Genomic DNA, 20,696 nt, shown 5'->3' with positions numbered 1-20,696 from the left:
ACAAATGAATTAAAATGACCAGTATTTTGATATATATCACTTGCATAAAATGTAAGCTGTATAATCAACTGAACTTCTTCAATGTAGTTTTCATTAGGTAATACTAGAAAGAGAGACCATCCGTGTAACATGTTACAAGGTAACTGAATAAATAATAATACCCCGGTAATAGAATAATCATCAAATTTCAGGTTGCACAAAGCAAATAACAAATTATGGTCACCTTTGTGACTAAATGTAGTCTATATTGCGCATGGTTTTGCTCTTGGATTTAGTTAAACGGTATGGTTGGTAGGTGACCGGCCTCGGTGGCGTCGTGGCAGGCCATCGGTCTACAGGCTGGTAGGTACTGGGTTCGGATCCCAGTCGAGGCATGGGATTTTTAATCCAGATACCGACTCCAAACCCTGAGTGAGTGCTCCGCAAGGCTCAATGGGTAGGTGTAAACCACTTGCACCGACCAGTGATCCATAACTGGTTCAACAAAGGCCATGGTTTGTGCTATCCTGCCTGTGGGAAGCGCAAATAAAAGATCCCTTGCTGCCTGTCGTAAAGAAGAGTAGCCTATGTGGCGACAGCAGGTTTCCTCTAAAAACAGTGTCAGAATGACCATATGTTTGACGTCCAATAGCCGATGATAAGATTAAAAATCAATGTGCTCTAGTGGCGTCGTTAAATAAAACAAACTTTACTTTTTTTGGTTGGTAGGTGCAGGATGTAGTCACATTTAAGTACGTACTGGCTTCAACCTAGAGTGAACTTACAGTTAAGTTCCTTGTTGGTGATTACACAGACTTCTCGGTAACAAACAACAAATACATGTAACTACATGTCAGACTTCATTTGTGGTCAAATTCTACCAGAATTAATTGGGATCCTAAAATTTTAAATCGTACCAGTACATGAGACTTTTGTTTTTTCCATAGATATTTATGCCAAATGTTTTTGATTACTTCAAATGTTGGTGAATAAATTGATTATTAACTGAATTAAAAGGAAAATTATATTTAGGTGGACAAGATTTTTGTTGTTTTAAGTTGATGTTCCTTGAATCTATTTGGATTAAGGGGTGGGACGTAGCTCAGTGGTACAGCGCTCGCCTGATGCACGATCGATCTAGGATCATATCTCATTGGTGGGCCCTTGGGCAATTGCTCATTCCAGCCAGTGTTCCACAACTGGTGTAAGAAAGGCTGTGATAGGTTCTATTCTGTCTGTGAAATGGTGCATATAAAAGATCTCTTGCTGCTAATCAAAAAGAGTAGCCCATAAAGTGGCGACAGTGGGTTCCCTCTCTCAATATCTGTGTGCTCCTTAACTATATGTCCATCGCCATATAACCATAAATAAAATGTGTTGAGTGTGTTGTGAAATATAACATTTCCTTCCTTCCTAATTGGATTCACATGGATTTTGTTTATGTGAATATATCACAGGAATTAGATTCCCAGATTCCTGTAGAAAACTCAGCATTATGTACAACCATTTATCACTGTCCTGGATGGATAGTACAAATAGATGAGGTGGGCTGGGGTTTTTGTTTTTATATCTGCATCCACCTCTGCATATGTTATCCATTACCCATCAAATTTAAAATCAGTTGGTGCAAACCGACCTGTCTGTCTCCGTTTTTGCACATTTACATCTGTAATGTATTCCAATTCGGCTGATGACTGATAACTTATATGGAAGCGGGTGCAAGTGAACAAAATATTTTTGTGCCTTCGGTGAAACAAGCAGATGGCCTAGCTGGTTATGGTAATTTTTAATTCATGTCCACTTTTCATGTTATACGTATAGAAAGTCTAAACATTTTCCATTAAGATATTCTGTGTCACTGCATTACGCTCTGCTAATATTCTTTTTACAGTAACTTGTATAAAAATTCTGTTTGATCTGTCCTCCTTATCAGTATTATTTACAGTGTAGCTATGTCACTAAGTGCCATGAACATTAAAAAGGAAGAAACTGAAACGAATTCGAAGGTATATGTTAGTTATCATCTAAATAAGCATATACAGACAGTAAACTCTCTATATTGCAAAGTTGCTGATGACAGCCAGTAAGTTTGAGATATTGCATTCGAGATAATTAAACATAAGTACATTGTATTTTGTGGAGTAAAATGAAACAAAAATAAAGATCACTGTGTACATGTAACTCAGCATAAATGCGTATTCAAATTCTGCAGGGTGGGACGTAGCCCGGTGGTAAAGTGCTCGCTTGATGAGCGGTCGGTTTGGGATCGATCCCCATCGGTGGGCCCATTGGGCTATTTCTCATTGCAGCCACTGCACCACGACTGGTATATCAACGGTCATGGTATGTGCTATCCTGTGTGAGATGGTGCATGTAAAAGATCCCTTGCTACTAATGAAAAAAATGTAGCAGGTTTCCTCTATGACTGTCATAATGACTATATGTTTGACATCCGATAGCCGATGATTAATAAATCAATGTGCTCTAGTGGTGTCATTAAACAAAACAAACTTCTTCAAATTCAGCAATATCCATTGGTAGCACTAAGTTGTGTCTGATGGCTAGAAGATCAGTTTAAGTATAAATATTTCAGCAGACCTCTCACCTGTGGATGAGCAGAACAGTTGTCAAGAAGTAGTGTAATTTGTTTTTCTTTTCTTGTTCTAGTCCTTACCTTTTGATCAACCAGTTAGTGTACAAATAACTTGCTCAAAGACTTTAAAGTCTATTTTAATAATCATTTCAGCATACTTTATTTCTGAAAGGGACTCCCTAATATGAGATAAAAGTCAACAGTTAGTAGCATATTTTACTTGTAGCGCCAGAGACAGGTGTGGTCCTGGCTAGACGAGCATGGTTTTGTGGTGCCAGTGTCACTTCGAATGCTCAGATATGTAACACTTAATTAGTATCTATGATAGGTATTCGTCTAGTTCTCCACCAATTCATCCTCAGCTGTATACAATACATGTGGTCACTGTTTTAGCGAAGTTAATGATAGGACACAGTCAAGTTGATCAAAGTGAAGTTTTGGCTTACTTCGCAAACTTGATCATCACTTTCAAGCAGTAACAACAAGTAGTAACAATTAATTACTGTTTGTTGCAACAATAATTTTTCTAATGTAACTTAAAGGAAACTATATAGTAAATGCACTACAAATATTGATAGATAATTGGTATTGATGATCAGACAAAAACAATAATACTGAGCTGAGCTGAAACTCTATTTACATGCTTATACAACACTATGTTTTCAAGCACGCCCATCACAGGTTTAGCCTCCGACATCGCCAGTGACTAAGTCTGAGATGGGGGGGGGGAGGGGATAAATGTGAGATGGGCAGAATTTGGAATAAATTTTTTAGAAGTTACGTCAAAGACCTAAAGCCAAAAGTGAGAACTGATAAAATTCTGCTCATGTCTGGAATAAAAAATTAAGTCCAAAAATAGAGTGCTCGGCCGAAAAGGTTTAAGATGATTTGAGCAATTGTAAATAGTCCAAAATAAAATGTTGGACTATTTACAAAAAAAAAAGAAATGTTTTATTGAACGACACATTCAACACATTTTATTTACGGTTATATGGCACTGGTTGGAAGAAGAAATAGCCCAATGGGCCCACTGACGGGGATCGATCCTACACTGACTGCGCATCGAGCAAGCGCTGTACCACTGGACTACATTCCACCCGACTATTTATAAAATAAAATAATATTAAAATATGGCTTTGTCTATTAATTGTTACTCAAAATAATTTTATTGAATTTGTCACTTATTTACAAAAAAATTGGAAGACATGATTCAACTTCCAGAAAAATATACAAAATGCATTGTACATGTAAATGTCATTTGGGATCACATACATAAGTCATTTGAGATAACGTGTATTTTTATGTCAAAGTCTGAAATAAAGCTACAAACACTTAAATAGAGAAATGTGTGGGACCTAATTCTTCCTTCAAAACAGCATGATAATTGAGAAAATGGAGCTTGAGATAGAGAGAGTTTACTGTTCTTTGCAAATACCAAATGCAGGATCTAAAGTATCTCATTCTAAATGTTAAATTATTAATCTGTAATCTCTTTCTATAATGGACAGTTTGTCATGACATATTCACTAGCTACAGAAAGAGATTAAACATTTCGACAGAAAGGGAAAACTTAGCTATTTTATTAGGTTTCTACTTGTAGTGATCTGCCTAACATGAATATTTAATGTGTCAACCACATTTTGAGACATAAATGTTTCTCAAAATTAATTTTCCTTCTGCATTACCGATGTACCATCTGCTATCATAGTATATGGGAGAAATTTCCCACTATATTAACCTTAATATGCAAATCATATTTGAGATACATTTAAAAACAATTTAATTTGGTTGTAGTATACATATAGTCTCTATGGCATATGTTTGTGTTTTTTATATGGTTGTATCTGTTTTGGTGCTCTCATATTTTTGGTGGACATTTCCCATATACATTTATTAACAAAGTCAAATCATTGATTGACTGTTTATAAAATTACTTTAAATAGTCCACCAATCATTTGCTTAGACATCCAATCTAGTTTAAATATTAGTTAGATAAAATAAGTATGGTATTAATGGACACATTGAGTGTGTATATTGCGATTAATTTTATGAAGTTAAGTATTGATCCATACTGAAAAAATTAATCACTGTATATGAGTCTAATACTTACTGAAATAATTTATACAAACTTAATTATAAGTGAAATATTCTTGACTTACACACCACTTATAAGTTACCTATAATATATTGGGACAAGTGAAGTATCAGTTTGTATTAGTAAAAAGAATGGTTAACTGATACTTCACTGATATTCCACATACAATGTTATGCATATATTACACCTACATGTATACATGGTTTATTAGTGGTGTAAGTGAGCTGGAGTTGGATATTTTTCTTGTTGTTTCTAGAAGTGAAATATAAGTCGAATATTAGTTTGGAGCTGGTCATTTTGAAAAGGAAATGATGTGTCCCAAATGAACAGAAAACACCTCAGTTTAAATCAAAACCTTTTTATGGTTTTAAAAAAAACACCCAAAAACAAACAAAAAACAAATCCAACCGAATCTACATTAACTATAGTCAGAAGTCATCGGGAATGCATGTGCTTGTACCATAGTGACAAATGACATAAATTAAAATAATTAATGGAAGCTACAGTTTCTATTTAATATGCAAATCATATTTGAGATACATTTAAAAAAAATTAAATTTGGTTGTAGTATACATATAGTCTCTATGGCATATGTTTGTGTTTTTTATATGATTGTATCTGTTTTGGTGCTCTCATATTTTTGGTGGACATTTCCCATATACATTTATTAACAAAGTCAAATCATTGATTGACTGTTTATAAAATTACTTTAAATAGTCCACCAATCATTTACTTAGACATCCAATCTAGTTTAAATATTAGTTAGATCAAATAAGTATGGTATTAATGGACACAGTGAGTGTGTATATAGCGATTAATTTTATGAAGTTAAGTATTGATCCATACTGAAAAAATTAATCACTGTATATGAGTCTAATACTTACTGAAATAATTTATACAAACTTAATTATAAGTGAAATATTCTTGACTTACACACCACTTATAAGTTACCTATAATATATTGGTACAAGTGAAGTATCAGTTTGTATTAGTAAAAAGAATGGTTAACTGATATAACACTGATATTCCACATACAATGTTATGCATATATTACACCTACATGTATACATGGTTTATTAGTGGTGTAAGTGAGCTGGAGTTGGATATTTTTCTTGTTGTTTCAACCGAATCTACATTAACTATAGTCAGAAGTCATCGGGAATGCATGTGCTTGTACCATAGTGACAAATGACATAAATTAAAATAATTAATGGAAGCTATAGTTTCTATTAGAATGTGTTCTTTCTTATTTTTTTTCATTGATAAAACAAAGTATAATTATAATATATTAAAACCTACTATGGTCAGCATACCAAATCTTATCATTTTGAATTAATTGTCAATGTTAAAACGCAAAATAAAGTGCATTAAACAAAACAACTTCAAACGTTCTATTAAATGTTAACCCTAGAAGAAAGAAGTGTTTTATTTAACGACGCACTTAACACATTTTATTTACAGTTATATGGCGTCAGACATATGGTTAAGGACCACACAGATTTTTGAGAGGAAACCCGCTGTCGCCACTACATGGGCTACTCTTCCGATTAGCAGCAAGGGATCTTTTATTTGCGCTTCCCACAGGCAGGATAGCACAAACCATGGCCTTTGTTGAACCAGTTATGGATCACTGGTCGGTGCAAGTGGTTTACACCTACCCATTGAGCCTTGCGGAGCACTCACTCAGGGTTTGGAGTCGGTATCTGGATTAAAAATCCCATGCCTCGACTGGGATCCGAACCCAGTACCTACCAGCCTATAGACCGATGGCCTAACCACGATGCCACCGAGGCCGGTCTTACCCATGATTAATTCATTCATTCATTAATTTTTTCATTTATTCATTCATTCATTCATTCATTCATTCAGCCATCCATCCATCCATCCATTCATCTATGCATTCATTCATTCCATCAATGACATGCTAATTTATTCTATATACCAAACTAGACTGCATGATTATGATTGTGATAAAAATGTCAAATAATATACTTTTTTTCTGTGGTTGTTTTAAAAAAATAAAATATATATATATATATTTCCAGAAAGTGTTAGGGTGGTCGGATTAACAAGAACCAAATTCAGTTATATTTTTAACTTTCTCTAGCTCAGTGAAAATGAGCTTTCCTTGTATATGTATTTATATATATATATAGTAGGGTGCAGTGTAATATAATATATATATGTACGGTAATCCACTCATTTGCATGCATTCAGTGTTATCTTTTGACAGCATTCTCTGTAGAAAGCGCCTTGTTGCTAAATGGTTGAATTGTTCAATGGTATATCATATTTTCTGCCTAGCTACCTGGCTGTTTACTTGTTTACAACACAAAGAAAGGAAGTTTATTATACGAGGTATAGGTTCAAGGCAATGCACTCGACCGTATCCTTAATCTGTTGGCAGATTTTGTCTCATAAGAAAGTGTGTTAAGTTTATTCCAAGGAGGCATTTACATTGTATTAACTTTAACTTGTGTCGTGGTTTTATGAACACTAATATTGAAGTTTCCTTGTTTCAAAGACTGAACTTGATATTGTACAAGTAGTCTAAATATTATTAAGTATAGTTGACCTCTGGTGTTTTATGACTGGACATGTACATGGCTTAAACGTATACTGTAGCTGTCGACAGGAATCTTTCAGTGAATTAATGTGGCTGTTGTACTTAGTTTCACTTTTAGTGCATGATTGTGAAATTGGAAATTAAGCTGCATGAAAAGTATTCAACATTGTGGATTTCTAATCTGTTTTTCAAATTCTGGAGCATTGTGATGGATTTGCATGTTTGATTATGGTTCAGTATTGTGGATTTCTCATAATTTCAGGTGGTAAAGATTCATGATGGATTATATGGTTATAGTTCAGTGTTGTGGATATCTAATAATTCCAGATGGTAAAGATTTGTGATGGATTGATGGTTATACATGTAGTTCAGTGTTGTGGATTTCTAATAATTTAAAATCTTCAAGATTCATGATGGATTTACTGTTGTATATACATTTGTATGGTTGAGGAGATTTCAGTGTTTGTTTGTCGAGAATGTTATACATGTGTTTAGGGATTTTATTTCCAGTTCAAAGACTGAAAAGTAGTAGGTTGACGTTTCCCTGGCAATGGGGACTCAGTTTGATTGGATTGTCAAATCAAAATCATGGATCCCTTTAGATACGGCTCTGAACATGCGTACTACAAGTGAGTAATATTTTTATACGTTTTGTGGATGTCTTAGGTTTGAAAAACACAGGTACATATTATTTTACATCTAATAATGGAGACAAATTAGGAATATTGCACTCATGATAGGCAAGTATAATAATGATTTAGATTGGTAATATTGACTGAGACAAATAATATTGACAGTATTATATGGATATAGATGAACAAAGTTGATTAGGTAGTGTATGAGGATAAAATTGATTTTAGGCTTGTAATATTGATGAAATATTGAATATGAGTTTAATGGTGATGTATAAAGAGGTCTAAGTACTTGAATTGTATTAATTTATGTACAATGTATGTATACTTAATATTCAGTTAGATTATTATTTTGCCAAGCCAAACTTTACTTTGCAACTGGCAAACAGTAGCTTAAACACTGAATGTTTAGGCAAATAAAAAAAAGTTTTCTTTACATGCATTTTCTTTGTAATACACATATTATATGCATGATGTTATACACCCATCTACCCTACCTTTGTCATGGTTAGATGGAATTGCTTGAACATATTGGATTTCTACATTAAAAAATCATGTTAATTAATTACCTGATCTCAGCAACTGCCATCATAATATTATATGGATTGGATATTGATCAGTATTAATATTCAATTCCATCGAGATACACTCGACCAAGCATGGTACAAAGTCATACGCAGAACTACTGGCGGCTACGTTAATAGCCTTATAACTAGATTATAATGTGATGTAATGATTTTTTTTTTTTTATATTCTATTTGTATGGTTATAATAAATACATATTGTCAAGTTTTAGCTACATGTATATAGTCAGTCATTAGTGTATTAAAAAATGTTTTAACAAGAAAATATAATTAACTTTTTCAAGATAAAAAAAAATATTTTGGCCGTCAAGTCACAATGACAGAACTGTTGTCACAATCGATCTTTTGAAATAATGAAGTCCAAGGAACATATTAATCAAACCATCACAGTAGACTGTCCAAGCTGGCATCTGTGAAAACTGCATTGGTGGGCCCATTTGGCTAATTCTTATTCCAGCTAATGCACCATGATTGGCATATCAAAGGCCATGGTATGTACTACTCTGTCTGTGGGATGGTGCATATAAAAGATCTCTTGCTGCTAATCAAAAAGAGTAGCCTATGAAGTGACAGTGGGTTTCCTCTCTCAATATATGTGTGGTCCTTAACCACAGTCTGATGCTACATAACCATAAATAAAATGTGTTAAGTGTGTCGTTTAATAAAACATTTCCTTCCTTCCTGTGTAAACTGGATCATTTCTATTTGAATCAATACAATTTCAAAGTTTCTTCTACTATATAGTGACAATAGCTTGGGTGGCATCTGTCTAATCCAGCACCTGGTGTATACTAGAGCATTTTATTAGTCCTCCTGGAATCCAGTTTAGACAGGAAGGACAGACGAAATGTTTTATTTAACGATGCTCTCAACATATTGTTATTTACAGTTATATGGCATCGGACATTAAGAATATTTCATGAGTGGCCATTAGATACCAGTGAGTATCTTACGATGAGTTTTAAAACTTATCTAACGAGCAAAAGCAAGTTACCATAGATATGTTTTTAAACAATGAGTTGTAAGATAAATGGTCCCTAACTGAGACAAATGTAGTATTCTGTTTCTTACTTATAATCTTTAAAAATACATTTAAATGTATTTTCCAAATAAAACCTATTTATAGCCATATAAGCTTGTTAGCCATTGGTGATTCTATTATTTGTTTGTCATGAAATTTAACAGAAGAGAACATTTGTTTAAATAATATATGTCCTTCATGTTACTGACAATTATGTTAATAACACTGAACATTTTATGAGCATACAATAATTTTATTTATCATATACTATATAATATCTAACAGTATGTCTTAATTAAAGGCGTACTGTCACAGATTTAAGGACCTTATTTCTCTAAAAATGGATAATAAATAAAACTTACATTAATTGTTGGAAACCAAATCTAGCTACCGCATCACCTTAACTGAACCATGATGGAGTGAAATCCATGTCATCCCTCTTGGCAATTTTAGTTTTTGAATTATGGACCATTGCCATAATTCAATTATTTTTACAAAATGTCATTAATAAATGGAGTATGGTGGTTATGAAGATTTATTGAATAAAGTACATTTAGGGACAAATCAAATTATTTTTGTTCAGGCAATACTTTGTTAGACCACTAAACAGGTCAGTGGTCTGTGACAATATGCCTTCAATGTAAAACTGCATGAACACAAGCATACAGTTTGATTGGTTGAGAACAGACATGCATGTATAATTAGTCAAAGGAAATATGAGTTCTATATCGTATGAGACATTGGAATTGACACCAAAACTCTGTGTTTTTTTACTGAATAATGTAATGCTATACATGTTATTAATGTCACAATTAAACTGATTTTTGTGTGTTTGTGTATGTTATTATTAAATTTATAACTGTCTGGTTGCCATATAAGTAATAAAAATAGCAACGAATTAACTTTTTCATTTTGAACAGTACATGCTATTAAAAGAGTAAATGTAGAAAACATTCAGTGTCTTCTTGCCAAAATAATGTTTAACATACTTTTTAATACAATGTATAATTTTTAATACAATTTTAAAAATAATTTTTAATATAATTTTAAAAATAATTTTTAATATAATTTTAAAAATAATTTTAATATACATTGTGATTTTAAAAACATTTTAAATATAATTTTAAATATAATTTTTAGTTTAATTTTCAAGGGGTCTAAAACTAGATTTTGTAAGATTCAATAATAAAAAGTATGAGAAAACAGCATATTAATGATTGTGTCTTTTAACTGCTAGCCAAACTTGAAACAGCTGAATATACTGCATATTAAGTACCTGTAATTACCGGTAGTTTTTTTTACTAAAATGTTACCAGCAGTTATTTCTTGCTTCATTTTCAAAACTGTTTATCCTTTTGTCTAACTATGGGGTGTGTTCAGAAGGTTTTAATTACCACATATAAACCTAATGTTTATGTGCCATTTGTTGTGTTGTGAAATTGTAATAGTGTGACTCTCACATTAATATAATTATTATTAGCAATAGGCCTTCAGATTACATTGAAACGATCATTTCCGGTGGCGTGTTAGCAATATTACGCAATCAAAAATCCATTACCTATTATCATGCAACATAATTCAGTATTACCATGATTATTAGGTGAAAACACTTTCCAGTGGTTTTTCATTATGATAGGGCATGGAACCAAAAAGATGATTTGACATAAAATTTTAAATCATGTAGCCTGTTTTGTATACATGTAAAATGAATAAAACCAGAATAATTTATACAGTGGACTCTGTCTAAACCGGATTCTGTGTAATCCGGATCTCTGCGTAAACCGGTCCATTTCTAAAGCCCCGTCCAGCTACCGGTTATCTCTTAAGTGTAAATTTCTGCCTAATCCGTACTCTGTCTACTCCGGACTCCGGACCAAAAATCAAGAACGAAAGAACCGTTCATGCATTAATTACCTCTGTCTACACCGGATTGGGATTTAACTGAAGAAAGGGCTGCTTAATTAGCTGAACAATGATCGTCAATTGCCAAGTAATCAGGACACCGTCGCCAGATCAAATACAAATTGTAATCACACTCGTGTGAAGTTTATTCTTATTGCGGATTGCGGTAGGCCGTTAGATGTGGATTTTGTATTCATATAATTTCGTACGTACGAATAAATAATGTCTTAGGAAATAAAATGAAATTTAACCAAGTACAAATATTAGAACGACCAGAAACACGTTTAATATGCAGCCACTAATATTTTATGCAGAAAAATATATTTGATATGTAATTACAATCGTTAAAAAGTCTCTGTTAGTGGATAACATCTTAAAAATTGCAGCAAACTCAGGAATGTCCCTTTAGGTATAAGTTTTATGTCTGTGAAATAATCCATTGCAAGTCTGACTTTTATAACTGTGTTTCCCAACCCGCCATGGGTTCATATGTCATTGTTGATAACGAGTTGTCAATCATTCAAGAACCATAACTCTGGATGAACTCTGTCTAAACCGGTCCTCTGTGTAAACCGGACTATTTCGACGGTACGAAGTGAGTCCGGTTTAGACAGAGTCCACTGTATCTACATTCTCATAACATAACTTCCATATTTCCTCTAATACACACCTGGACTCAAATAAATGATGACTTCCAATAATTGAGTGCCTATACCTACATATTTTCGATGCTGTCTTAGCACAGTGATATCGTAAAACCATCATAGCCTATGATGTCACTATGATACATCTCATAGCCCCTGTGGGGCCCATTGGGGTGTTTCTTATTTCAGCCAGTGCACCATGATCGGTATGTCAAAGATCATGGTATGTGCTATCTTATGGGATAGTGCATATATAAACAATCCCTCACTATACTAATGGAAAAATGTAGCGGGTTTCTTTTCTAAGACTATATGTTAAAATTATCAATGTTTGACATCCAATAGCTGATGATTAATAAATTAAGGAGCTCTAGAGGTGTCATTAAACACAAGAAACTTTTAAAACTTTTTATCGAATAATGAACAAACTCGCGTTGATATATACACAATGTATGGCTGGACCAATGAGATGCTTTTAAACTGTATAATTAATATAACAGAAATTTTATTATTTTAAGTTAAGCAAAAAATTGTTCAAGTTTTAAAATAAATAAAATTGCTAATTTTTTATTTTTTAAAAATGTTCTTGAAAAATTAGTGCTTCAAATAAACGCCTGTCTCCAATAAGTGTTGGGTCTGGAACCTTTCTGAAAGGTATAAGCGCCTGGACATTTATTAGAGGAAATATGGTAAACCATTATGGCAAGAAACGCTTTTATGTGTTATTCATTTTATTTACATGTTTTGGAATATTAACAATTCCTCATGGTATGCTTTTTAATATGATATCCCTTATCAAGCACTATCGCCTACATGATGTTGTGACAAATTGCCAATATGTTTCAGTGTTTATAATGTATGCATGAATGTCACTTGAGGAATAATTATAAGCTCGAGTTGTATATCATTTAATATACATGATGTGATTGGTTTCTGATGAGCAAAAGGAATCCCAATAGACAAGAATAGACGCATGACATGTTAAATAGTAACACGGTGAGATCAAAGTCAAACACATTAATGTACTGTAATTAATATTTAATCTTTCAGTCGCAGAACCAATTAGTTTATGGCTTTTCTGTTTTGTAAGAACTTTTTGGATCTCTTTTTTTTTAAAGTTTTTCTTTCTTCTTTTCAGTATACTTGTACTGATATTGTAACCATGTTGTAAATTAATTATCAACACACTACTGAAAAGTTTTTTAATGGGATTTTGTGTGTTTATGTGTTTTGGCATTGTGTGTGTGTGTGTGTGTGTGTGTGTGTGTGTGTGTGTGTGTGTGTGTGTGTGTTTTGACATGTACATGTATTTTTTAAAATTGTAATTGTTTTATTATTATTATTATTATTATTATTGTGGGGTTTTTTTATACATTGAATTCTGTTTTGTTGGGGGAGTGTTTGATCATTGAAAACTGAATAACATAATCCCACATGTATTTTTACATTTTAACAGTCTAGATTTAAATTAAGTGTTAATTGTGGTCAGCATGATGTGATTTTGTTTCAAATTGCATACACATTTTGGTTTGATGTTTTGTAAAAAAATAATTGCAGTGATGTTCATACATGTAGTTATTGATGGATAAAGATGGATTCTTGCATTAGTATTAATTACACTGCATCCTTTTCATGCTCATTTCGACAGCTGAGGTGTGTAACCAGAAGTGTGTGTTTGAATCTTAAGTGCTGCGGTGGGGAACCTGAAAATTGATCAAAATAAAACAGAATTTGTGTACACTGAAGGGACATGGTAAACATTCCATTTATGGTAAAATTTACTGAACATATTGTAAACATGCTAATATAAAAATGTTTTGATTTGTAATTGCCATGCAGAGGTGGCATCAAGGGAGATTTGCATGGTACATACAATATTGTAAAAAATAACAGCTATTAAATTAAGCTTTTGGCTATAAGTATATTCATTGCCACCACCATCTTATATTTATTACCATCATCATCATCATCATCATCATCATCATTATTATTACTTAAACATCAAATTATTTCTCTTTTCAGACATTCGTCTCAATTTCCAACCAAATATTCCCAGCTACCTTCCATCGCATCGCCCACCCCTGCCGTAGACAAGCAGGTGGTTCCGTTTAATGGCCCCGGGGTGCAGAAGTCCGCCATGGGTGGGCTTCGGACGGGTAGCGACATGCACGATGCCCAGGACCGGGTGCAGTTCCTGGAGTCGCGGCTAGGCGTGACGGAGAAGTCGAACCGCACCCTGCTGGAGGAGGTGTTGCGGCTGCAGAATGAGCTGCGCGTGAATGTCCACCGCAATGAGGCCACGCTGCGGGAGGAGCGGTCGGCACGGCACACACTGGAGACGTCCCTCAAGATGTGCAACGACCTCATCATGCAGCTGTCGGCGCGGATCAAGGCCACAGAGGAGAAGATTCTCGACGAGAAGTCAGCGCTGTCATCGCTCGTCGGTCACACAAAGGGGGTGGAGCAGGCAGTCGTCGCCAGTCAGCAGGAACTCAAGGCCAGGAAAGATGCGCAGGCTGCAAAGTGAGTTATTATATAGGGGATATAAACGAGTTTCCAGTTATTATCACATTTATGTCTCGAGTGAAAATGATTTCACAAGGGACATAAATGTGATAATAATTGGTACCGAGTTTGTTATTCTATTTATTACCCCAGCTATTTGGGGTTTTCGATATAGCCTACATCGACTACTGTACACGTCCATGTATATAGAAACGACGTACACTACTTTACTGTTCTGGGTATTTTATTCACAGTTCACAGATAATTTTCAAAACCCAAAGTTTTATATATTCTGTAAACAAAAATAAAAAATAATGAATTGCATTAAACTACCATTTTATTACAAGTTTAACACTGAAACCAGAAAGACGTAAACGCAAACACTTTAAACTACGTGACTTCATTGTGTGTGTTTTGTCAAATTGTGATGACGTCATATTTAGTACCGACAAGGTTATTGGTTTGTTGACGTCAAATCGTCCAATAGTAGTGTATGTTAAACCAATGCATGAAATTATGATTTTTATTTTCCCTGTTATGAGTGCCTACTGGGGTAATAATAATTATTAAGTGGTTTAACATGTCCTTATACCACTATGGTTTCGAACACGCCTATCCTGAGTCCGGCCTCCGATAAGATCGGGGATCTGACTCTGGATGCAGAGTGAGTGGTAGTTACGTAGACGTTAACGTTATGTAATAAAATTTCTAAATATAATTAAGGATTGTTTGTTATTTCTTTTACGTTCATCTGGGTATGAACAAAAAAAATCATCCACAAACTGTGTGAATCAGCAAGGCCGTTCTCGCGTATGTTTGCAGATTATTACTTTTTGTTCATACCCAGATGAATGTAAAAGAAATAACACAATATACTTATAATTAAATTTGAATCATACTTGCTAATAATAACACTAAAACTTCATACTTATTTTTGGTCCATAAACAATAACAATCAGTAACACAACTTCATCGAGAATTGAACAAACTCCCAATTGCTACGTCTAGATCAGTGGGATGATGACGTTACGTGGTAATTAAGTAACGGAAATTTAATTATTGAGCTGTATATATAGTTTAAATCTATTTTATTGTATACTTCTTATTCCCACTAATGAGTGAAAAAGACCTAAGTTTTTGAAAATTAATTTATACTTGCTTTCATTTAGAGATTATTTAAGATTAATTTTGTCAATGTCAACTGAAAATGGAAAGTGTGTTTGTTTGTTGTTTTAAGAAACATTTTTTTAATTAATTTCAGATCTCCTGTTTACAGATATATCTCAATACAATCCCCAAAATAGAACATTTTTGCTTCTTTTTCCTTTAAAGGCACATTCCTGACTTTTCAGCTGTTAAATGTTTTTTAAGAGCGTAATTATGATTAAAAATTAATATGTAAGAGCAGCAAAAGATTTTTTTAATATTAATTTTTATGTGTATAAATTTACATGTTTTTGTTCCATATAATTACGTCATAGGTTATCCGATCTTGAGACAAAACTGCAAGAAACACTTCGAGCCAAAGAGCAGCTTGAGAAGACGATGTACACGTTGATGGATGAACTGCGATCGGTCCGCAACAAGGTGGATTCTCAGACCTCCGAGTTTCTGTCGGCAACCAACGAGCTGAAGCTGAGGTCCAAGAGACTGGAGGAAGAAAACAGACTGCAGGTATGAGAGGAAGTTAGATTTTATTACCTCAAGACCATCACCATCCTGGCTTCAAATATTTGTTATTTGTATAGTAGGTAAGGTAATAATTACTTTCAAATGGTTCCAGCAACCTTCATTGTTGGTGCAGTACGTGGCTTTTCATTGGCATCCTTGCACCACATGCTTATGAAACTTTAAATGTCCAGTCCCATACATGCAGGGTCAATGCATATAAAACTAAAATCCTGATTCAAAATCCCATATGCAGGATCAATGCTTATAAAACAAAAATCCTGATTTAAATTCCCATATGCAGGATCAATGCTTGTAAAACTAAAATCCTGATTTAAAATCCCATATGCAGGGTCAATGCTTATAAAACTAAAATCTGGATTCAAAATCTCATATGCATGGTCAATGCTTACAAAACTAAAATCCAGATTCAAAATCTCATATGCATGGTCAATGCTTACAAAACTAAAATCCGGATTCAAAATCCCATATGCAGGTTTTTGGGTTCATACTTGCATGCACCAGAAAATAATTGCAGTCAAATCTTATAATTAAATTTATATGCATACTTTATATTTTATACTTTATATTACACTTCACCTTCAAGAAGTATGTTTTGTTTGTAAACTGTTTTAATCTTTTGTTTTCAATTAAATTACTTTAATATTGATATACATATATGTTGTGTATTTTGATGATAATTTATTAACATTTGTAAAACCTCAGCTTTAACTTTTACTGCTTTCTTGTCAGTGTTTTTAACACCAGTTTTTAAAAAAAAACCTTCATACATCTAGTATACTTATAGTGTAATGTATACTGTTAAGCATTGGCATTGAGTGCTCGCTTGAGGTGCTTGTGACGCATGATCGAACCACCTCAGTGGATCTATTCAACTGGTTTGGGTTTTTCTTGTTCCAACCAGTGCACCAAACTGGTCAATATCCAATAGCCGATAATTAATTAATCAATGTGCTCTAGCCAGCTTGATGTATAACACGTATATTTGTTAAATGTAGGGAGAGGCCTTAATATAGGCACTTGCCTGTTGGCCAATCCCAAATTTGATCTGTGAATAAATATTGTTTAAACCAACTGGTCAAAGGCTGTGGTATGTGCTTTCCCTTGCTGCATTAGGAAAAATGTAGTGGGTTTCGTCTGACTACGAGTCAGAATTACCAAAAGTTTGACATCCAATAGCCAATGATTAATTAATCAATGTACTTTAGTGATGTCGCTAAAACAAAACCAAACAATCTTTCAAAATAATGATTTATTTTTTATTATGTACGGTTACATGCATACTAACTGAATTAATACCCAAACTTGGTGCCACCTATTAACCGTTATGTTGTGAAATATTTTACTAACATTTAAACCCGCGCTTGCGGTGGGTCCTACCGACAATAATATGGGCTGAGCTTCAAGCCAGAGATAATGATCATGTGATCTAAGTCTAGCGACAAGGTCACAGTCTATGAGTTATAATTAAACAAATACACGTGGCCTCAGAGAAAGAAAGCTGTACTCACGCAACGTTAGACACTTGTAAAGGCATTATTATTAAATGTATTTTGCAAATAACACGTTTGCTACCTTGCAAGTGAGGGGCAAAAATACTATTATTCCACGTGCGCCTTGTTACTCATGGTTGTCATGTGACATAAACAAGCTACGTCACATGTCCATATACGACTATTCAATTCTACGCTTCGGAGTTATAAGTTCCAGTTTACCTCTAATTACAATAGCTTTGTATAGAAATTAAAAGCATTCTTTATTTCTCTTACATTTATCTACAAGCGGATCAAATTTGGAGTTATAATATGTTCTAATTGTTCCATAAATATTAAAAATGTACCCCCAATAAAGCTGTGTCTTCAAACTTTCAAACTTTCAAACATTTTGGATTTAAGCTCCGCCCACTCCTATTTATATCCACGGCGCCGGTTTAAATATAAATGTTGTGGCATGTGAACATTTAAGGAAATAGTTTATCATTATTGCAGTTCTTAAATTTTTATTATTAATTTTTTTATATATACATTGTATATAGTGGTCATATCAGTATTTTAGTTCAAATCTTAACCATGTTAATTTAAATCATACCATTTTCATCTGTAAGTAATTATTTGCTTAACATAATGTGCTAACTATTTTCTTTCTCAGATTTTCATGTTCATTAAATGTGTATGCATACTAACATTGATCCCCCTAACTATAGTGTCAAGTTGTGAACTGTAATGTTGTGAAACATTTTACTAACATACAAATTTAACTTAATATCTTAACTTAAAAGTGTAATATTTACATATATTTTAATAGTTTTAAGTATTATATAAATGCACATATTGAAACAAGAATATTGGAGTTACTTTTAAAACTTGTGATTATGTTTGAATTTAAGCATGTCTTTAATAATAGACAATTTAACTGTTTTATATAATCAGAAAATAATAATTTGGGAAATATATGTAATAGTACATTAACATGTGAATTCCATGTGTACATATACATATAATTCAATATGCCTATAATAACTATTGCCAAATTAAGATATGCATTGTATATCTACTAAATGTATTAATCCAAATGCATGCAAATATAATTTAAGTATTTTTGTCAGTGCTGTGTGATATTTTGGAATGTTTAAATAAATATATATATATTGCTAATATGTAATTTGTACTTTCTGCTAACGTGTAATTTGTACTTTCTGCATGCTTGTTTAGTTGGTAAGTCATATTGATTATCTCCCTTATCCTCATTCAATCCATTTGTGACAATAATATAAAAGTTTCCCCTTTTAATAATCAAAAATTAATTTTTCTCCATGTTAAAAATAAATATAATAGCTATAATAAATTTTAACCTTGAAGGTGTATGACATATTTTTACCCAAAATTTATGATTTGTATTAACACACACATATGTCCAATGTACGTAAAACTTCATATAGATATCTACATGATTGGTTTTCTTCAGTTTTTAAGTTTTTGTTTTTGAGTGGTGGAGGCTCTGGAGGGTATATGTTTTATTTTCATTTTTATAAAAAAAATTTTTTACATACTAAATGTATATTTATTCTATAATGTTCATTTGAAAACTTTTATTTCAACAACACTACACAAATAGTTACATGTGTATTTATGTGTACATGTCATTGATTATTCAACTGCATTGGAAAGCTTACCAGCATATACCTGTGTGTGTGTGTGTGCGTGTGTGCGTGGGTGTGCATGGGTGCATGTGTGTGCATGGGTGCATGCGTGCATGTGTGTTTAATTTTTCCATGGCTTCATGACATTATTGTCTCTTTGGATCATTCTGGTGAATTTTTCTTCAGAATTATTACGTTTGTTTTTCCCATACATCTTTTAGCATACAATGTCACAATTAAAACATAATTTTCCCTCAAAATTTATTTTTATAAGTTTATTTGTTGGGACAGTTCTTGTTATCTCTTCACATAATGATCTTTTCTTCATCACTGTTTGATTAAACTGTGATTTTATTTGTACATGTAATTGCTGGGGTTTTTTTGTGAAATGTAAAACTATAACATTATTATACTTATTCTGCAGATGGACTCGCTGCGGAAACAAGGTGACATTCAGTCTCACGCTGAACATGGTGTAGCACACCTTCGGTCACAGGTTGAAACAAGGTACGAGTTACTTTATACACAGCATCATCTTTCAATATCGCAGGCAAATAATCAGAGGCCGAATTCACAAAGTTCTCTATTAAAGCAATAACGCATCATCCGCATGTGTCTTGCAAGTCTTTTTGCATTGCACTACAAGAGCGTAAAGTGGTGAGAGTTTGTGAATTAGGCCGTATAGTGGAGTTCACTGGTAATTCAGACACCAAATACTTAGAGTTGAAACCATTTTCTTTTTTAATTGGCCTGACCTCATACAATGGCATCCATGTATACCCCACCCCCTATATTCTTTTCTTTTTAATTCTTCTTCAAATGTGAATATTAAAGTGTGGATGACAAAATTATCACATTTACACGTTGAAACAAGGTAAAGTTATTTTATACACAGTATAATTTTGTAATAGCAGAGTGAAATATAATTGGTATGTTTATTGGTAGTTCAGAGACAACAATCTTTGCTTTGATTTGAAATTTTGTTTTCCTTTCATTTTATAAGCTTGGTCCTGGTCTTGACATTAAAATGCCAAATAATGCAAATGTTACCTGATAAATATAGACACACAATTTTGTATTTTTTTAAGTGATATTCACATGCAACCATTGATGTACAGTTTTTTGGGTATGGCGCTGTGGAATTGAATATTTACAGTGTGTGTTGTGAATGCCTCCTCCAGAAAGAAAAGGGATAGGGTTAGGGTTAAGGTTAAGAAAATCATACTATAATGATAAGAGTCATTAATTTTGTCAAAATCTGCAAAAAAATGTAGGTATGTATGGTGCCATATCCGTTTTACCCTCTGGCAGAAACCCTGATGTATTTTGTTAAGGTTATTGTCTAAT

At 33.2% G+C, this 20,696-nt stretch overlaps 1 protein-coding gene across 8 annotated transcripts in view; it reads left to right on the top strand.

Moving 5' to 3' along the window:
• The window catches only part of LOC121380254 (coiled-coil domain-containing protein 154-like), a 70,385-nt gene that overhangs the window by 9,715 nt on the left and 39,974 nt on the right, over window positions 1–20,696 (top strand). For 7 of the 8 annotated variants that reach the window (XM_041509099.1, XM_041509100.1, XM_041509097.1 and 4 more), the window contains exons 2-4: window positions 14,039–14,539; window positions 16,003–16,195; window positions 19,774–19,856. In XM_041509099.1, the coding sequence (XP_041365033.1) occupies window positions 14,039–14,539; window positions 16,003–16,195; window positions 19,774–19,856 (777 nt within the window). Of the gene's footprint in view, window positions 1–7,743; window positions 7,863–14,038; window positions 14,540–16,002; window positions 16,196–19,773; window positions 19,857–20,696 lie in introns of all 8 variants that reach the window. The other variant, XM_041509098.1, reaches the window with a different exon arrangement.

This window comes from Gigantopelta aegis, chromosome 8, assembly GCF_016097555.1.
Source record: "Gigantopelta aegis isolate Gae_Host chromosome 8, Gae_host_genome, whole genome shotgun sequence".
In the NCBI taxonomy this organism is placed as follows: Eukaryota; Metazoa; Mollusca; class Gastropoda; order Neomphalida; family Peltospiridae; genus Gigantopelta; species Gigantopelta aegis.
This window is presented reverse-complemented; position numbering and strand designations above follow the sequence as displayed.